Source organism: Salvia hispanica, unplaced genomic scaffold (genome assembly GCF_023119035.1).
Source record: "Salvia hispanica cultivar TCC Black 2014 unplaced genomic scaffold, UniMelb_Shisp_WGS_1.0 HiC_scaffold_370, whole genome shotgun sequence".
Taxonomy (NCBI): domain Eukaryota; kingdom Viridiplantae; phylum Streptophyta; class Magnoliopsida; order Lamiales; family Lamiaceae; genus Salvia; species Salvia hispanica.
The window spans coordinates 19,489-40,188 of NW_025952103.1; the positions used below are offsets into that span (position 1 = coordinate 19,489).

At 34.8% G+C, this 20,700-nt stretch overlaps 2 protein-coding genes and 1 long non-coding RNA gene across 12 annotated transcripts; 1 reads left to right on the plus strand and 2 right to left on the minus strand.

The window, feature by feature from the left end:
- Positions 1-577: 577 nt before the first annotated feature.
- Positions 578-3,250, minus strand: LOC125199078 (zinc transport protein ZntB-like). Its single transcript, XM_048097240.1, is given in 9 exon segments — positions 578-758; positions 760-979; positions 1,058-1,322; positions 1,773-1,851; positions 1,924-2,130; positions 2,166-2,355; positions 2,358-2,446; positions 2,448-2,742; positions 2,869-3,250. Coding segments are annotated over 8 exon segments (1,329 nt in total). The 5' UTR covers positions 2,681-2,742; positions 2,869-3,250; the 3' UTR covers positions 578-712.
- A 4,088-nt stretch (positions 3,251-7,338) lies between these two features.
- On the plus strand, positions 7,339-16,198 carry LOC125199068. 10 transcript variants are annotated; one of them, XR_007172516.1, is made up of 9 exons: positions 7,366-7,476; positions 7,831-7,880; positions 7,949-8,029; positions 9,256-9,400; positions 10,594-10,693; positions 11,838-12,058; positions 12,134-12,238; positions 15,422-15,483; positions 15,891-16,198. It is a non-coding gene; the product is annotated as an uncharacterized LOC125199068 (long non-coding RNA). The 10 variants fall into 10 exon arrangements; XR_007172519.1 differs by having other exon boundaries at positions 15,429-15,483; XR_007172517.1 differs by having other exon boundaries at positions 15,936-16,197.
- Positions 9,267-20,418, minus strand: LOC125199067 (MADS-box transcription factor ANR1-like). The gene is made up of 6 exons (XM_048097234.1): positions 20,210-20,418; positions 19,742-19,936; positions 14,971-15,049; positions 11,431-11,492; positions 10,594-10,645; positions 9,267-9,400 (listed from the first exon to the last, which is right to left on the minus strand). The coding sequence occupies exons 2-6, from the start codon at positions 19,921-19,923 to the stop codon at positions 9,344-9,346; spliced, it is 432 nt and encodes a 143-aa protein (XP_047953191.1). The 5' UTR covers positions 19,924-19,936; positions 20,210-20,418; the 3' UTR covers positions 9,267-9,343.
- Between the last annotated feature and the right edge of the window lie 282 nt (positions 20,419-20,700).

Sequence of the window (20,700 nt, forward strand, 5' to 3'; positions counted from 1 at the left end):
AATAAATGTGGGTGAAATGGGTTAGTGGAATATGGGATTCGCTTATTATTTATAGTAAAAGTAAAAGTGGACATTTATTCGTGGAATAGACTAAAATGACAAAAATTAATATTTATTATAGGACGGAGGTAGTAATTATATTTCCTTTATTATCTATCCCCAATAATTGGCTTGTTTATTTGTTTTAATACTGTTAATAAATAAATCTCGCATATTACTAACTCGTATTTTATTAATAGTACATAAAAATATGACTAACTACGCACTTAGTTTTACATTTTTTAAAATTGGAGTAGAGTTAGAGTAAGGTAATAAATCGCATAAGGATGAAATATTTATTTGTTTTGAGTAAGGGAAAATGGGAATAGCTAAGTTGAACACACTAACCTCATTCGTTGTACAACCAGGGCTATCTTCCCGTTCAAAATCAACAAGATTTTAGAATTCGAGATTTTGAAATAACTGGATTTTGATTTATCAGAACTAGAGCATTTTAGAATTAAGATCGTTCAATACTAAGCTAAATTACAGATTTCAAAACTAGAGAGAAATATGAATCAATCGAACCAACAACCCAAAAACAATAGTCTTTTCCGTCTAAAATGTAACTTAAATATTTTTTACAAGAGAAACAAGACAAATACTCCGTATGAGTTTTACCAAGAAAAGCCTCTATACAATTGAGTCAAACATCAGTCTAAACTTTGCAGGTCTAAATACGAGAGTACCCTCCTCTCTGTATTGGTTCGCCTCCCACCCGTTCGCCTAATGTAGGACTTATGATTAATGGAAAGGCATCTCCTCAGGGTCCGCGTCCTCTGCCACCCCATGATGTTGCTGTAGATCCCCGGGAAGAGGAAGCAGAGGAGAACCATCGCCAGCATCACCACGCATATCGCTACCACGTTGTAAAATCCATCCTTCAACTCGGGGTCATCCTGGCCCGTCCATGGAACCCCGCCCACGTTCATCCCAAACACTAGAAAACACATCCAATCAACGACACATATGAATTCGTTCTCAACCAACTTCAGTGGTGGATTAAAATCTATCATACCTCCAGTTATTATTGAGAGAGGCAGGAATATAATAGAGAGGAAGGACAGGTAGTATAGTTTCTTGTTTATCTGCTCCGACTGCCAACTGTCGAGTCCAGCCTGCAATGCTGAGACCCGGTTAGCTATGAACCTCACGTTCTCCTTGAGGCTCCTTATGAGGGCAATGAGCTCCTCCAACGCGATAATGTCCTCGTACGTGAACCAGTCTTTTGACCCACACTTCTCCTTCACCCGAGGGAACACTTGCTCACTATGCGCGATCACCTGCAGTTCCACTCCACACCATCAGAATTCATTGTTAGAAGACAAAACTACAACATCAACTCATCAAGAAAAGAGTCAAGTTTCCCAAAATGGTTATTACTACTAAGGCTTATGTAACTAGCCTTGCACTTAACAAGACAATATGCCTTTTCATTACACAATAGCATTCTCCTATAAACGAAAGACAATACAATGTAGTCTTTCAAGTTTCGCAAATGGTTATTACTAAGGCTCATGTAATTAGCCTTGCACTTAATGAGACAATATGCGTTCTCATTACACGATAGATGGCAATTTGCATTGTCCTGTAAATGGAAGGCTAAATAATGTTCCTGAATCGATCAAGCCAATACAATGTAGTCTTTCACGCTTCATCGCTCTTTCAATACAATATCCCTATTTTCTAACATTTATCACTCAAGCATTTCTTCGAAACACACTTGTTTTTACCTGCAACAGCCTCTGCAGATCAAGATGCATTTTTGGGAACTTCTTGTCATCAATCATCTGTTGCTTCAGTCGAAACCACCTAAACCAAACCAAATCAAAACCAAATAAAAACAAACAACGAACCTAGATAACTTATCACAACAACACACACCTACCTCTGTCAAGCTCAAACTCTACAGAGTCAAGCTCGATCTCGAGCTTGGTCACCGTGTCCTGAAGATGATCAACATGTGTGTCAATTATATGCACAACGAGATTAGACACAGACCTAGGAACCGGATTGTCAGCCTCCTCCGAGTGATTCATAGTTAGCAAGAAATCCAAAACATGCTCCCTAATCACCATAGTCCCCTTACTACTAACACCATCACCACCATAATCAGAGCTCTCCACAGCAGGAATCTCATACAGCAGAGACTCATTAGCAGGGAGAATCCCAACCTAGGCACCCTCCCTAACGAGACCGTGATCACCGAGTGCTCAGTAACCCTAGCTGCGATCCTAAATGTGAAATTGCTCGAAGGGGGGCCGGGGGAATTGACACGGAAGACGAGGGCGCCGTCGACGTGGCCGCAGAAGGGCCGTTACTGGCCAGGGAGAGGATGTCTTGGAGCTTCAATGGAGGGCAAAGGACGTCGATTAGGTATTGGGCTAATTGGGAGATTTTTGCTTTCCTTTGGGAGCTCAACGTGGTACCAGCAGAATTCCTTGCCCTTGCCCTCTTTGAGGCTCCATTCCTGATTGTAGTAGCTGCCGTCGCCGTCGAAGATGTAGGCCTTGCGCCGCACCGGGTGCTGGGAGGAGTTGAGGTGGTTAACTTGGTAGCTTCGTGGCTGTGAGGATTCGCTGTCAACGTCCTCTGCGGAAGCTGCGCCGACGTCGTTTTGTTCGATTTCGTTCATCTCCATTTTTGTGTTCCGATCAAAATCAAATCAACCCCATTTTTGTCAATTTCTGTATGGAAATGCAGCTTCAAAACAAAACAATGATGATGAAATTATTTTAATTTCGTTGTCTCACATTGTCAAAATCGATATCAACGTGATTTTTGTTTACAATATTCTTTCAATCTCTTGGATGCGAAGATGTGACTCACCGTAAAATAGTAGCCGGGAATGAGGAAAAATTCAATCTTGAAAAGTTTTAGGGAAAAAATGAGGGGAGGTTGAAGATAATTGTTAGACGGTTTTAAAATGATAAAATTGAAATGATGTTATTGTAGAATCATTGTGGAGAATAGTGACATGAGATGCTTGTGATGAATTTTGTAACAGAATCTTCCTAAAAATCTGCAGAATTAAATCTGTGCTGCAAACTAATTAAATTGTTCCCTTGCATGCACCATGTAGGGATATTCAATCTTATTATAAATTTTATTTTGTCATTTGTTTTAATACTTCCGCAACCAACACTCATATAGACTATACACTACTGAAAACTGTTTAATAATGAATTTGACTTGTTATAGCATTTGACACAACTTTAATGTTTCAGGTAATAAGTATAAAACTTACAAATTGCTTTTCCTCCGTTTACGCCATAGTTAAGTAAACTTTTCGACGAGCTTTAAAACTGAATATCGTGTGTAAATAAATCGATAAAAAATAAGAGAAAGGAAAATGCAGAGAGAATAAAGTAAGAAAGAAAATTAAGAAAGAGAAAAGATTACCATATATAGAAATGACTCAATTATAAGAAACTTCCAAATGAAAAATGACGCAATAGAAGAAACGATGGAGTATTTGAATTAAAGTTTCTTTAGAAAATTGTCATAATGAGTTTCATGGAGTATCCATTTGATAGGATCCTGTTTTCCGCCATTGTGGTTGGATAAAAAAACAAATTTATAAATCGTACGTATATCCTTTTGAAGGATGACCTTACATAGTACTCCTCCAAAGTATTACGATAAATACTACTCTCTTCGTTCACTTTAGAAATCCATTTGAGTTGATATGATTTTAATAAACGTAAAAGAAAGTTTGTGAAAAAAAATAGTGAAATGTGGATGGAAAAAGATAGTGAATCCTACTTTTATACTCCTATATTTGTTTTATAATAAAATAGAGAAAAGACAAACTGGCCGAACATAATGAATTTTATGATTTGGTCCTAAACTTTATTTTTAGATTTTTTGGGCCATTTCAAATCGGATCACAATTGGTCATCCGTCAATAATTCCATTAATTTTATAACAGTCAACAGATTTAACTCAATTTTGACCGATTAAAGCTCTTACTTATGATTTTTAAGTCACTAATTATAGCATTAATTATTATTCTATTTATTACTCCTATAGAGAAAAAAAATAGAGATATTAAAACAAAACCTGTGATAACATCGAGCTGAAGAACATTGGAAATTTGGGGGCCAGAGAAAGAGGACTGCCCACTAATCCCAGGCATTAGAGAGCGTTCCTCCCACGATGAGGTACAAATAATCGGTCCAAGAACCCGGCGCCAGCCCGGCCCCGTAATACCCTAAACCCTTCCTCCCAAGAAACCCTAATCCGGCTCCCGTTTCTTCCCAGCGAAGCCATATCCACCACCAAGCCGCCGTGCGCTGCCGCCTGCCCCCTCACGGAGTGGCCGTGGCCTCTGGCCGCAATGCCGAACGGGGTGGGGCACTCATTGGACAGCCTCACGAGCTCGACGACGTCGTTTTCGGAGGAAGGGTGCAGGACTGCTCGTGGGGGAGGGAGATGTTAGGTAAAACGTCGGGAGGGAGAAGACGATCCATTTTCTGGGAAAAGAGAAAGAATTTGTTGAAATTTCAATTTGTTATTTTAATTTCCATTTGTTAGAAGATGATTTCTTTTCAGGCTAATGTTTAGTATATTTATTGATTAATATATTTGTTTTTTTCTATAGGAGTAATAAATAGAATAATAATTAATGATATAATTAGTAATTTAAACATCATAATTAAGAGGTTTAATTGGTCAAAATTGAGTTAAACCCGTTGACCGTTATAAAACTAATCAACTATTGATTTGAGACCAATGTGATCCAATTTAAAATGCAGGACATTAAAATCTAAAAGATAAAGCTTAGGACCAAAATCGTAAAACGATCATATGTTTGCACTCAATTTGATTTTTACTCAATAAAATATGAATGAAAAAAACTTAGTGGACGAGACCTATTACCATTTATAATTTTCATACCAAGGTCATACAATGGGACACCAAGAATGATAAATTGAAACTCCTAAGAGCACTCCCAATGGTGCCGGCTAAAAGTCAGGCTTTTGTCTATCGCCGACTCAATGGGAGAGGTGCTGATAATTCGGCGATTTTTCCTCCCGTTTATCGCCAATCGCTGAAAATCACGGATTATCGCCGACCACCGTGGCGATAATTCGCGATAAATATATTTTTTGTTTTTTTTTTTAATTTCCCCTATAAATACACACCTTCTCTCATTCTCTCTCCATCCTCATCCATTTTCTCTCTTCATTCTCTCCTCATCCTCACCCCTTTTTCTCTCTTCATTTATTTTCTCTCTCTCCATCTATATTTAATGAATTCTAATCGTCTTCTCATTCTCGGTCCGACGAGGAGATATCTCATTCTTCTTCCGAAGAGAGGTACCTCCCGCTCTCACCGGATGGGATGTGCGGGTTTCGCCAACAACCCATCAACAACTATATCTCCCGTTTCATACAAAGCGAGCTTGCTCGAATGCAGTAGCCACCCAAACGGCTAACCAAGCAGCGGCGCGATACATCCCCGCGACCACGCCGGTGGGCACGATCGGCGTTCGCCGATTATTTTGGCCGAGAACCACGTTATCCGGCAGATGTATTTCGTCGCCGATTCGAATGCGCCGCTCCTCTTCCCCGCGCATTGTTAAAGCGTTGTCCGCGCGTACCCCGAGTTCCGGCTCCACGAGACGCCACGGAAGCCCGGCCTATCGCCCGTAGAAATGCACCGTTGCCATCCGACAATTGGCATATGGAGGGTCCGCCGACATATTCGATGAGTATCCGCAATGCGGCGAGACGACCGGCAACGAGTGCCCGAAGAATTTTGTCGTGGCGTGCGAGAGATATTTGGGGAGCACTACCTTCGCCGCCGAACGCAGCGACCGCGCTCGCTGGATTGCACTGGAGGAGCCACGGCTTCCGGGATGCTCGGCAGATCGATCGTAGTGACCGGCAGTGGAAGAACCGCCCAACCGCGTGGCGAGGCTTTACTACAGGCTACAAAGGTACGCATCCCACCATCATTCTGAAGCCGCTGCCGACCAACGGCTTTGGATTTGGCATGCTTATTTTGGTATAGCCGTCGAACAACGACCTAAATGTTCTCATCCTCGCCCTTTTCAACGAGCGGTCAACGGGTTAGCCCTCCATCGAATTCACGCCAATGGCAATGTGCATAACATGGGGTACTACCGGGGACGCATCTATCCGCAATGGCCCGTGTTTTTGAAGATGATCGATGCCCACGGAGATAATAGAAAGTATTTTGCCCGAGCGCAAGAGTTCCGCGCAAGGATGTGGAGAGGGCGTTTGGGTGCTCCAATCGCTATTTGCACCGGTAAAGGGCCCGACGCGCTTTTTCTACCAGAGGATATTGCCGACATCATGTATGCGTGCATCATCATGCATAACATGATCATCGATGATGAACACGAAGGCGTCCTCAACGTCACCAACGACCCGTGTTGATCATCGAGTCACGGTATCTCAACCGAGTCCGAGTCCGAGTCCGCCGCCGGGTACGCATAAACGAACATGAACAATTCAAGGCGTTCATGGACATACACCGAAGGAGGCCCATCGAGCACTACAACACGATATGATCGAAGAATTGTGGGCAAATAGAAACCGCGCCCACCGCCTCTTGAATTTTTTTACTTTGAATTTTTTTTTTCCCTTCCTGACTATTTTTTTTTATTAATTTTCGTCGTTGTAATGTTACCCGTGTTTAATACAACGAACTTTATTACTATTATTTGTTTTGTCTTATAAATTAAATTAGCTAGCTTTATTATATACAAAAATAAAACAATTAAATTAGTGATAGTAAAAATGAAATGTTGAGTTAGGGAGAAATAAGGTAGAAATAAGGGAGAAACCATCGAAGAATCAAAAGTTGGCTAAAACTAGGATAAATTAACATTGATAGGGTACTATGGGGAAGTTAGTGGTAAATAAGTGGGGCTTATGTAAACCGTTGGAATGTTCTAAAGTAGGACGAAGAGAATAATGGATTTAAAATTATGAAGTTTTTTACTACTACTACTGCTGTTGTGGAGTAGTACTATTATGAGTTATTTTCTGCTTGTTTTAATTAATAAAATAAATTATCGAAGATCAGGTATGCGTATTTGAGTGATATTACTACTCTCTCAATGTTAAACTCATTTTTTCCATAAAGATAACATTAATATAATAAATTAAATAAATAAAGATTAAAGCAAAAAAAGAATTAATTATAAAATCTCCAAGTGGTTGACTCCGGAGGCTCACAAAAACACCGGAAGCACTGAATCCCAAACCGCTTGTTACAGCTATTTAAAAAAACTCGGTACGTAGTTCATGGGGCTAGATATTTTCTTCTCTCTTCATCTTTATATGTCTCGCTGCCCACAGCATCAATCATTGCTGCCTAAAAGCTTTCTTCTCGATACTTCTCCTTTTATCTGGAAACCGCGATTACGCATCGAGATCTCCGTATCGCCATCGCCAACACCAGGTGATTCTCTTTTCCTTTCTTCTTTCGCAGCTTCAAAGCTCTTTTATTCTCTCTTCGGTCGCCTTTCGCGATTTTGCGTTGTTCATATGATTCTGGCGATTTGATCGGATTACATACTTGCCTTTGTACTGCTGTGGCTTTCTTCCTTCTGCCTGGCTTATGTTGGACGCACATGCATTACATTATGTTGTTTTCAGCTACTTTTTGTTGTGAGAAATTATTCGCACTAATGATGTTCTCGTCATAGCAAATGATCCTTTGTTTTTCGTTTTGGTTTCTCTTTAATTAGGTGTTTTTGATTTGTTGAGTATAGTTTCTGGTGTTAATTTAATCTACTTTGTATTTGATATCCAGCTGATTATGAGGTTTTTGAAGCCAAAGTCTACTGTTCCAGGATCTATCAGGTGAAGAGAGTACAATATTGATTCTCTTGATTCGTAGTTTTAATTGATGGTTGATTTTATGGTTTCAGTTCATGGTATCGTTCCTTCCTTGATACCAAGCTGGATATATAATTATTGAAGCTATGTTGACTGTTTCCACTATACATAAGGTACAATTTACAAATCATTTTTCTTTTGCTTCATGTTTTTGTGAATCATAGTTTTGATCATCAAATTCACAAGAAACGTTTGTTTTCTAATTTTCCACATGTCTTCAGCTTCTCATGGTTATACGTAGTTGTTCAATTACTATTAAATTATTATATGTCATCATCGAACTTTGCTTGTTTTCAGTTTTCAGCTAGGATTATGTTGTTGGCACTTGATAATTCTAATAACATAAATGTCAAGTTTAAAGGTGTTAACTAAACTATTTTAGTAATCATTTATGTTAGACTTGCTAATCTTATTCTTCATGTTTGAAGAAGGAAGTTCTAGAGTTTTTCTGAGCTTGTTACTTGTTAAACCTTATAGATATGGAGTAAAAAAAAGTAATACTGTTAGCATTGATGTTGGCCTCTTTCTTTCGTGTTTATTACTGGAATATATATAATTTGCTTGATGTCTGTTGTTAACTTGTTGTAACAGTATTTGATTCTAACAACCTGTAAAAGTAAGCTCAGAAGTAAGTTATTTGCATCTACATTTCGTAGTTGTCTGTGTCCTTCAATATGAGGGAGGTCCTGGTATTGGTCCATATCATTGCGGTCACTAGTAGACAATGGAGACAAAATTGCCTCGAGGGTGGAATAGAATATTGGTGTCTTGGTGATCCATTATGAAACTCATTCATCGTCTATAAATCCTCTTGTTATTGCTTTGGAATATGCACTTGCCTGAGGTTGATTTTGGATGTGAGCCAAAAAATTATAATTAAAGTGGATATAGATTTAACCCAAATCATTGAAAAACTAGCTTGGAATGAGAGTTAAAGAGTTCAAAACCATATATATCCGAACAACTACCAGTGGATCTCCTACTTGGAGTTAAAAATATTATTCTTGTGTCATTTGTTTCAGTCACAACCTTGTCATATTTATCAATGACTTGCAACATGCCAACTTCTGCTCTTTGTTGCATTTTTGTTAGATTAAATTGGTGAACATATGAACTGGTAATAGATACTAATAGTATGTAATCACAGGCTTCTGGTTATTTACCTCTAATGAGCTTTATGTGCACTTACTAAGTGCAAGAGTTTTGATTTTTACTCGATTGGTTTCCATAGTAGCTAATGGTCAACTGTCAAGGACTCAAGGTCACGAGCAACATTGTGTAGCTTGTCTGATTACATTTTTTGAAGGTTTGGTGATGAGTCTATTATTTGCCTCTGTAGTGAAGTGATATGCTGATTTGGGAATGAGGTTGATACCACCTAACACTCGTCTAAGTGACACAAGTTAGAAGAAAGGACCTCATATACTTCATGTCATGAAAAGCATCCACACCTTGCAGTGTATATTTAGGAAATGAATTTCATGGTAAGTTGTTAAGTTCGTGCAGGACCTGTGGTTTTAGTTTGTTGCTTGCCATTAACGGAAAATAAATTACTTCTAGAAACATGGTTTGATGAACTTGTCCTTTACTTTTATCTCCCCCAGCCCCAATAAATGGCGATTTAATTATTACATTTACTGAAGCATCAATTTTGACATTGTTTCCAGTGAGCATTAGTAGGGACTACAGCTGCCGACATAAATTACCACAATATTAGTTTGAGCTAACCTTAAACAGTCATTGCTTCTTCCCTCAGCCATCATTACAATAATCATGAGACTATGTACATAAAAATCTCTAGTCTTCACACATTTAATGAACATGATGCCCATCCGTTTCAGACGCTTATTGTCAACCATAAAGTTTCTAGTTCATCGGGGCCATTCACTCTTAGGATTGTAGGATAACTTGACATAGAACTGCTAAACACATTTCCTGTGCTGCCAATATGTTATTGCTGCAGTTGAAGCCTGTGAGTTTTATGATCATTTGATAAGATTGACAAGTGCTGAAACCATTCTTAGTGGTTAATATATACATATGTGGATTAGGGATAAATAGAGCTAACCCCAAATTCATCACATCTTTTGGTGCACCATCTGTTTGCTTTTGTGGCTGGCTCGGCTCAAGATTTATTATAGGTAAAAAGAATATCCATCACTGATGCTATGTATATGGTGGGATGCCCCGTTTTCTTCACTTGTTCTCCCGGCCCATGAACCTGTATTAGAATGTGCTTTAATTGTGACTCATTATACCTCTACAGTTGACTGTTGGGTGTAGTTTTTGTTCATCATCCAAGTTAGAGTCTTAGTCTTAGTTGTTGTCAGCCAATACCTTTTCCCAATTCCTCATTCTCCTTGACAACAAGATTCATCTTCTTGTGAAGTTCCATATTCTCTTGATGAATGATGTTTCCCTGTAACAAAGATTAATGATGGTATCCCCGATTCTAAACATGAACATAAAATAGAAACTCTAGCTTGTTAATTATCTAAAAGTGGACCTTCTGATTCAAGTCGTTGATCTGAGTAGTCAGAGTTTGCTCCTGCTTGAGATGAATTTATGAAAACAGAAACTTATTTGAGAATTTGTCCATATAGTTGCGCTATACATGATTTTCACTTGCCTTTTTCACACGTACACCTTTCAAGCTCGTTTCTAGCTGATTTTCCAGATTTTGGAGGTCTCTGATGTTCATTCCAGCAAGTTCCTCTCCCAAAAGCTTCCTGCAACCACAACAGAAGAGACAAATCATTTCAGATGAAAGATGAGAGGTATAACTATATTTTAGGAGCACATGGCCCTATTTTAGTCCTACTAACTGAATTTCATTGTAGAGCCTCTTCTACGTACTCCTTTGTTCCATGTTACTGCACTTTCCTATTTGCTCGTCCCAAACTACTTGCACTATTTTTTAGTAAGAATTAGGTATTTAATTAATATATTAGAGGTAATTAAGTATTCATTATTAAGTGATCTCCATTATACTTAAAATACTAATTTAATTACACTGAAAAAATCAATCTCAAATTAACGACCTAAAATGAAAATCGAGTAATATGGACGAGAGGAGTATCTTTTATATGATGGTGCGTTTCATGCATACACATTTGTAATGTATTTTCTGTGTCTCAATATGTGCATATGCGTATTCATCTTCCTTGCGTTTACTGCATTTTCTGTCTTGAGTTTATATAACAGGACGCACTTTGCAAAATTATTTATGTTGTGACTGCAGTGATACATCATACATGCCATGTACAAGGCAATTGCAAAGAATAAACTGCAGATACTTTAAACCCCTGTACATGGGGCAGTATTTAGGAGTATAATATATGTTCTACAATATCATCTGCCTTTCCTTTACCTATAATTTCTTTTTTTTATCTCTTCAGTATTTTATAGCTCTCCACCAGCAATAACTTAGTTTCAATCAAATTTTTGTACATAACTTTGATTGGCAGAGGAATACTAATCAAAGTACTATGCATAACACATCTAGTGATATTACCTATGGCTTTCTTGCAAATACTGTAGTTGTTGCCTCAAGTTTTCTGCTTCCCTTTGCCATACCTATCCAAAATTGACCAAGCAAAATTAGGCATACTTACAACCAAGATATCAGTCTACCAATCAAAATGCTACAGAAATTCGACCGCCCTATGATGAAAATCACATTAGTTGGAGCTATCTTGTTCTGTCATCATCATTAATGCTAGATGAATTTACTGTACTGTTTGGTTGTTAATATAACAGAAGATTATCGTTGTTTAGCTTTATCTTGCTTTTCCTATTTAATGTAATCTTTACATTGTCACTCCTGTAATAAAGAGGAGTGCAACCTAGCTGGTTTTGGAATGTGGAACATTGGGAGAAACTTTCTCATCCCCTTACATTTTCCAATTTAAAATCTTACAGCATGACGTGGATTTTTGGGAACCTGTGTTTCAAGTGGATCATGGTGAATTGTGATGTCTGCAGCTAGGAATGGTCTTTCAATGGTGTAGGGGGAAGAAGTAGAAGAATAGACACTCAATATAGTAAAGCTTCTTCTGGAAGGGGGTATTAACATCTGACGAGGGTCATTCATTAATCATGAGAATATGCTTCCTAATGCTCGAATAGGGAAATAACTGCAGGTAAATTGTCCTATAACCTGAGAACTAGGATCTGATAACGATGGCTTAATAGTAGAGCTTGTCTTGTGAATTCAGGTAGGCAGGTGCGATGGGTGCAAGTCTTCAGAAGGCGAAACTGATGACTAGCTTCAGTGATGCAGAATTAGTATATCTAATTACCGCCAGGTTTCAGATTTTCAGGTCAGATTCTCATAATATGTATTCCCTCCTCAAACTCGAGATCTCAGTGTTTGCTAAAGCATGTTAAACATTTACACTGAAATACGGAGTATAAACTTTAAACATAATGCACCCCTTAGATCTATAGAATTTAGCATCCTAAATTCTAATCAACAAATTAAGTAAAACTATGTAGTAGCTACATCTGAAGTATCGATCAAAACTTCCCTCATGTAACCAGTAAAATGAGTGTGCATAAAGTTGATAAAATATAGTAGAACTATGTAGTAGCTACATCTGATATAGTCTTGTTTGATGGTTAGGGTCCTATGATATTATCTAAGTCTACATTTAGTGGCATATTTGTTGTTTTGGTGGTGTTGCTTGTGTTTGATTTCAAGTTGAGATGTGATGGCACAAGACTCCCACAGATGTGATGACATGAAAATTTATATATATGTGGTTTTCATTTATGAACTATGCTCTTTTTTGTCTTCTGATTCCAGTGATTATGGTAAAACATTAGTGAGAAAAAGATCAAAAAAAAAATGAAAAAAAAAAAAAAAAAAAACCAAAAAAAAAAAAAATCTATTAAATCACGAAGAATGTGTCGTTTTTTGTTTTTTCAGTAGTATACTACAAAATTTAAATGACAAATCATTTAGTTTCAAAAAAACTTCATGGAGGCCATTGTTAGGATGACATGCAAGTTAGAGAGAGATGAACAAGTAGAGTGGAGGGGAATTTTTTTTTAGTTTCTTAGGCTCAAAACATAATTTGTTTAATCATCCACGTTGTCACATTAATGTGTGTACTACTATTCATTCACACTAGGCCTGCTTATTCGGCCGGTCCTGGTTCTAACCGGACCGGTTGATTGGTTAACCGGTTTTAAATTTTCATAAAGTGTAATTTTAATCCTAATTTATTTATAATTTTAAATAGTTCAATACTAAAAAAATAATAATCCAACATCTAGAATTATAACAAATAATACCTAAAAATTAAAATAAATACACAAAATACAAACCAACAATACAATAATATTCATATATGGATAAGAGTGATGCCAAGTGTAGTAGGTCGGGTCGGACTAGTTTATGTTATCAATTTTTATTACAAAAATAGGAGTTCTAAACTTTAGCAATTTTTTTTTAAAAAATGAGTTTTAAAAATTGAATTCCATTTTCCCTTTTTTGGCTAAACATAGTATTCATTGGAATTTCCAATGCTAATTGATATTGTTGTGACTATTTGGTTTATACCGGAACACTTAATAACTTATTCACAAATATGTTAAAATCGTATGTTAAATGAATTGTTACATAAATTTGTAATAAATATATCATATGAAATGATATTGTATTTGTATAAGTTTTTTTGAAAACTAAAAACAAACTTATGATGTTCTACTCATTGTAGTTAGTTCATAAAAAATGGATTAGAGAAATAATTATAGATTCAAAGTATCACAGATTAAACATTTAAATCTAAAATCACTCAATGTTTCAAACTATTTTACTTTTAATTCAAAATTAATTCAATAAATTAGAATTTTTAGTATATTAAATTCATAAAAAAATAAAATTGACCAAATGTTTCTAGTTAGGAACCGGTCAGTTCCGATTCGAACCCGGAACCGGTGTTATTTAAAAAGTTGGAACCGGTACCGGAACCAGAACCGGATCTTCCGGTTCCAGTTCCTCAATTAACCGGTCGGTTCCGATTCTGATTCCGATTAACCGAGAACCGGAGAACCGTTTAAGCATCCCTAATTCACACCATCAAAATTTTACATGTATGTGCCAACTCCTTATTGCATTTGCATGAAAAGTATCGCTGAGGAGCAGTTGTACGATTTGAAACTTCATGATTTGTTATTCAAATGTTGAAAGTTACATGATAGACCTTTAGTTCATTAATTTTGTGATTTTAAAAATAACTAACTTAAAATATTACATAATGATGTGCTTTTTAGTTTAGCTTATTATGAGATTTTCTGGATCTAATAATAAAAATACAGGTACGCACACATAAACAAATTTCAGTACTTACGTTTTATAATAAAATTCTAAAGATCTTATGTGAGCAAAGAAGTACTTAGATATATAAGTCACTAGTACTACAATAAATCTAACAAATTTGAGATACGAGTCCCCTGTCCCTGCAAGTGACTTGACGAAGAAACTTAGTTTACTGGTAAGATGTGTTTCTCCTTCAATTAATAAATAAGATTTGGGTGACGAAGATGAATGGAGAATTATTATTATTCTTTTTTTTTAAATGCAAGGATTTTTCTGTTTATCACAAGTTTTGGATTTTTCTTACTACTATAACTCACTCATGTATTATGCATGTTCTTTTTCCTTAGAATTCAGTTCTAATTTGGTTACGAGGATCAGTGGGTTGACAAATCTGAATGTATTATGTATGTGTGCTTATAGCCTTATATATCATCTAAACAAGGAGTATTACTTTATGTTTTGTTTCTATTTGATCAACTAAACTTGATTACAAAATTTAATTAATAAATTTTACCTCTAGTGTGACGCCTACAAGAAACAGAAATTTACTTTCTTCGGTTTACAATCTTTGATTTGTGGATCTTCTCTCTCACTTTTTCCGGGAAACTCATTAAAACTAGATATAAATGATCATTCTACATTTCTACTGAAACTGGATACACATTTTAATACATTTGGCAATAATATTTCCACACCCAGAATTTGATAGGGGTAACTGATAAAGATTACCTTTATCTCTGAAGTAGGATTCATCAGATTGTAATTCTCCTCCTTGACTTTGTTGTATCGGCCGATTACAGATTTCATGCTGCTCGAATTTTGAAAATATCTTGATTATCAGTGTCCATTATGCTATCAATGTGTACATATGCATGTATACCAAGATAGAGTTAATCACATTTTAAATTGTACGCCATTCACATTTGACAAAAATTGGCTTCAACTATTCATAATGCACAAATTATCACAAAATTAATAAAATATCTTGAAGATAAATTTCTGGTGTCCAAAAGATGACCCCGCTTGTCGGGTGTGAGTTTGTGGATTTCAATGAATAATGTTTCATCTGTCTATAAAAATATTTGCTTCAATGTCACAAATGTCAAGTGTGATCGTTATTTTATTCACACAAAAGTATTCATTTTATTAAGCCTGTATTAATTCTGAAACATTTTTTTAGGAAAAAGGAGAGGGAATTAAAATTGTGATGGAAACGGAGTAATTTCATAGAGGAGATTCATGGTATGATGATTCATGCATTTAGTTATTATTATCAACAGTTCCTGGTCATGTTTATTCAAATATTATTGATTTAACATTTGAATTCAATTTATTTTTTAAGATGAGAATTCAATGAGTCGCAAAACAATTTCATTATTATCAATTCGACACAAGATATTTATGAATTTAACTGAGAATCATTGCAAAAGTTGTGAATAAAGGCACTATATAGAGCAATGCAGTTAGTTTAGGGATAAATTATACAGTGACGACCTAGCATGGGCAAAAACTATCAAGTAGTATTGACTACTCATTAATTAAGAAACAAATCATCTTGTCACTTTTATAGTAGAATTATTCTTCTAATATTGTACTCTTATTTCTTCAAAGTGGCAAGATGATTTTTTATGTACATCAAGTTTAATTAGGTTTCTCATCTTTCTCTCACCAACCAAATATGGGGACACAACAAGACTTGTGCGCGGCAGCTGCATAGATGCGGCAAGATCAACACTGTCGGTTGAATCGACCGGACCGTCTGATTCACCATTTTTTTGATGTATCAGTAATATTATGTCTACGAAACTTTTGCTTCAAAGCAAATGAGATTATGCGCATAAAGCATAAGTTATGTAGTGTAGTATTAATTTCATAAATGTCACATTTTTAAAAGAAAATAATGTAAAACTTGATAGTACAGATGAAACCTTTTTTTATAGAAAAATGACGCTGATAAAGCATGAGTAATATAAGTGATAGTACTTCTTTAGTGCCCGTTAAATGTCCATCAGTGCGAGTTTTAAGAAATGTAAAGAAAAGTAGATTGAAAAAATTAGTGAAATATTAATCTCATTTATATATACTTTGTATTAGTTTTATATTGTAATAAAATGTTAGTGAATAGAGAAAATAGAATGCGATATCTACTTATCATTTATGATAAAAAGTAAAAGTAGACTCTGATAGTGAATTGACGAACTGGAATGGCAAAATTAGATAGGAGTACTTAATTGGAGATGCATAGAGTAGTATAAAAAAGATTTTGTTTCAAAACAAATACTAAGACTTTTCATCAAAACAAATGAGACTTTTATAAAAATAAATAAGATTTTGACCAAGTCAAACCAGGCGTGAGTTTGGGGCAAGAGTCAGGTCGGGTTCGGGGCGTGAGTCCCAACTGCCACATATATGTCACTGCCGCATGCAAGTTTTTGCAATCAAAATATTCTCTCGCTTGATTAAAATTAGGGTTAATAATCGAATTTATTTCAGATCTTTATAAATTTTATGAATTTTATTGTTAACCTTGGAAATTAAGTAGTACTGTATTAATTTTATCATCAATCCTTAGTGATTTAATCAATTTTATCCCATGTTCTTTAACATACCAACTATATCAAAATATTTTCAATTTGTATCAAGTAAGTAAATTGTTTTAATAATTCAAAATAAAAATAAAAACAAAATAATAATGTTCACATATACAAATAAGTCATCTTCTGACACGTCATGTCACAATCCCACCGTTAGAGTGAGATTTCAATAATAGAAACTGAAACTGATACACTACATGTTAAAAAGTGTGATAAAATTGGTGAGTTGAAAAAATAGGGATAAATTGTTACAATTATTACAGGTTAGAGACAAATTCGATAAATTAAGGTTCCACACCAAAGTGGCATAATGACTTGGTGTGCCTCATCAATAACTCCTTGACAAATAAAAATTAAATGGTTCCACATGCCACTTCAATTAAACACCTATTCACTAAACTAACACTACAATTAAGCCTTAGTTAATTGTTTTATGGAAAGTGAGCAAAACATTAAATATAGTGATCACAATTTACGTGTCATATATATAAATTTAATTTATATGCAATTGGCCTCATAATATAGTAATATTTTATATTTATAAAAGTAATCATATACACATTACTTACAATAGTGTTACAACTCTTTCTTTGATGATACAATTTTAGAATTTTATGGGTATTATCTTTTTTCTTGTTTTATATTTATATATAAATTATATTAATAGAAATTATGGCTATAACATATGTTTTGTTAGCATATTAAATTATATAATTTTCAATATGTTTTTAAAGAATGTAAAAAATAAAAAAATAAAAAGAACGAGTGAAAATTCAATACACATAAGAATATTTGTATATGCATAGAGAGCTATATTATATACGCATATCGAAAAATTGATACACACACATAAAGAATATTTTTATATTACGAGAGAGATATGTTATATACATATATATGGCACACAAATTCTTCCATGTGCTGATTGCCGCCATATTTAATATTTTGGCTCACTTTCCATAAAACAATTAACAGAAGGCTTGACTGTGCTGTTAGTTTAGTTAATAGGTTTTTAATTGAGGTGGCATGTGGGACCATTTAATTTTTATTTGTCAAGGAGTTATGGGTGAGGCACACCAAGTTATTTTTTCTAGTAGTAAATTTTTTACTAGTAGTAATTTTTTCTATTATTTTACATTCTAAAATTGGTGAGTTAAAAAAAAATGACTATCATCTTCTTTCATTCTCAGCTCCTCATTCCCAAATTTCACCCTCCAAGCCCTAATTCTCTAATTGCATCACAGTTTTACGAGCACTCAGATAACTTGGATTATTTTTTCTAATTCATCAGATCATTCAAAAATAGTTGTCCCCTAGTATTTCTTTACGTGGTTATAGTTGCCAAATGAAAGAAAACTCGTTTTTATTATAACTTACTACTATATGATTGTAGAAAATAGTGACAACGGTATAGTGATATTATACAGAACCAAATTTGAACAAGTAATACAATTACTATAGTATTATAACTTAAGCAAATAACACCATTTTCGGTAAGAAAAAATTAGTACAAAAAAAAGTTTAATATGAGTATGAATTAGAAGATCAAATTATCTAATTAATCACAACACACATACATGATACAGGCACATACATTACTAGATTTTCTCGTTTATGAACGTACAAGGTTTTTCTGAAAAATGTATACTACTAATATTTTTTGGCAAAACACATTCTTAGGTCCTTATACTTTATTCAAAATGTTCATTAGGTCCTCGACAATTTTTCGTTTAATAGGTCCTTAAATTTCTATAAATTTCATCCATCCTGAAATTTTTTTGTTAATGGGTTTTTATATTTGATTAAAATTTTATTAGGTCCTTATATTTTTTATTTTAAGAATTTTTTTACTTTTATATTAGATAATATTTTAAATTTTTAAATTTAAATTTAAATTTTTCATGGCCCTTTTTAAATTTTTATTATTTAACTTATCTTATGATTATAAATATTTAAAAATTTTCAATATAAATATAAATAATCAAATTAAAATTGGGTAGTTATTAAAAAAAAAACTTCGTTTTAATCTTCAATCATCACGTTAATCTTTTTATTATTCTCTACAACTTACAGATTATTGGGTAACAAGATGATATTATTCGAGACTATCTAATTAAATAATGGAATATTAAAAAATTATTAAGTTTAATTAAATTTTGATTTTATCCAAAATAAATGAAAAAAGTCCCCAAAATAAAATATTGTACAAGGGCCTAATAAAGTTTGATAAAAAATAAAGGGCCCACTAAAAAAAAATTGGAGCCCCCTAAAAAAATTTAAAAGATAAAACCATTAAAAAAAAATTGTAGACCTAATTAACATTTTGACTAAAAATAACCACCTAAGTATAAAAGTATTTTTTTTCTAATAACTGCCATTAGAGTCATATCATGCAGCATTCGCTATTTTCGAGATTAATATTTAATTATGTATTTCAACCCTTATACATTGCAAACACATAGTACTATTTGTATCATGTATATATGTTGTGTGTGTGTCTATTTTATGAATTTCAATCTGATAAAAAGAATGATTCATAGAAATTCTAAAAAATGAAAGATTACTCATCTGCAATTTGCATGCATGATATCTGCACCTGATCTCCCAAAGTACTACTATAAGTTATAAAATCCTTCTTTTCCCCTAATTAATCTATATATTGAATAAGTACTTTAATTTATTTAATCTCACTTTATAGTTCATATGAACACAGACGCACACACACACATATGTATCGAAGAAAACAAGCTCACATAATCGTTTCCACGATCATCTAAAAAATAATGTATCCTGCCTAATGGTAGGTATAATATATAAAAAAAATCGAGACATTATATAATTCAATTAAAAAGGTGGAAAATATGTTTAAAATATGCAATTAATTAAAAGGAGGAAAATAGCAAAACCTGGTGCTTGAAAAATCATGGAGCTTTCCGGTGCTGGAGAAGATAATCAACCCAATCTCCGCATCGCAAAGGATCGATAACTCTTTTGCTTTCTTAAGCAATCCATTCCTTCTCTTCGAGAAAGTCACTTGCCTATTCGTCGAATTATCGATCCTACGAATCACAATCTTCCCTCTCCCCATTTTCTCCTCCTCTCTGCAACTCAAAAAACCACGAATCAGAAATTTTCCTTCCGATTCGCTTATCTCTACCTTCTCAATCTGAGATTAATCGGCGATCTAAGCCTATAATTAGCCGAGATCGGAACGATCGCGGACAATCGGCCATTGATTTCTCCAACACAACAACATTTTATCGCAATAACCAAATTGTAGATACAAAAAAAAGTAGAGAGGGAAAAGGAAAAGAAGAGCGAGAGAGAGAGAGAGAGAGAGAGAGAGAGAGAGTTGAATATAGATTATGACTTACTAATTGGAGCTTGGAGTGAGGAAGACTAACGAAACGAAAGTGAGGGTTGTGTTTTGGTTTTGGAGGAAGCTGGTATTGTAAGGCGTGAGGAAAGCGGTTTTGGGAAAACCGAAACCGGTGTTGGAAAACAAGGAGCTGCTTAATTTAATTAGCCTAAAATGTGGGGGTGGTTTTGGATAGAGAAATGAGTAATTATTAGATTAATTATCCCCAATTATGGACCAGCTTATTATAGAAAGGCGGGAATATTAGTGAGTGAGAGAGAGAGAGAGAGAGAGTAGCATAAAATTGTGCTACTCGCGAAAGTGGAGGCTGTGGTTTCCTCGTACAATGAGTAGTTTTGTGAATGGTTGGGGTTGTTTAGGAATGAGTTATAAATTAATCTGACTCTCTCTAGCCTATAGATCTCCGACAGGTGGATAACCGAGATTGGGTTTTGGTGCACCAACCAGGTTTACTTTATTTCTTTCTAAAGATATTTTTAAATGGTC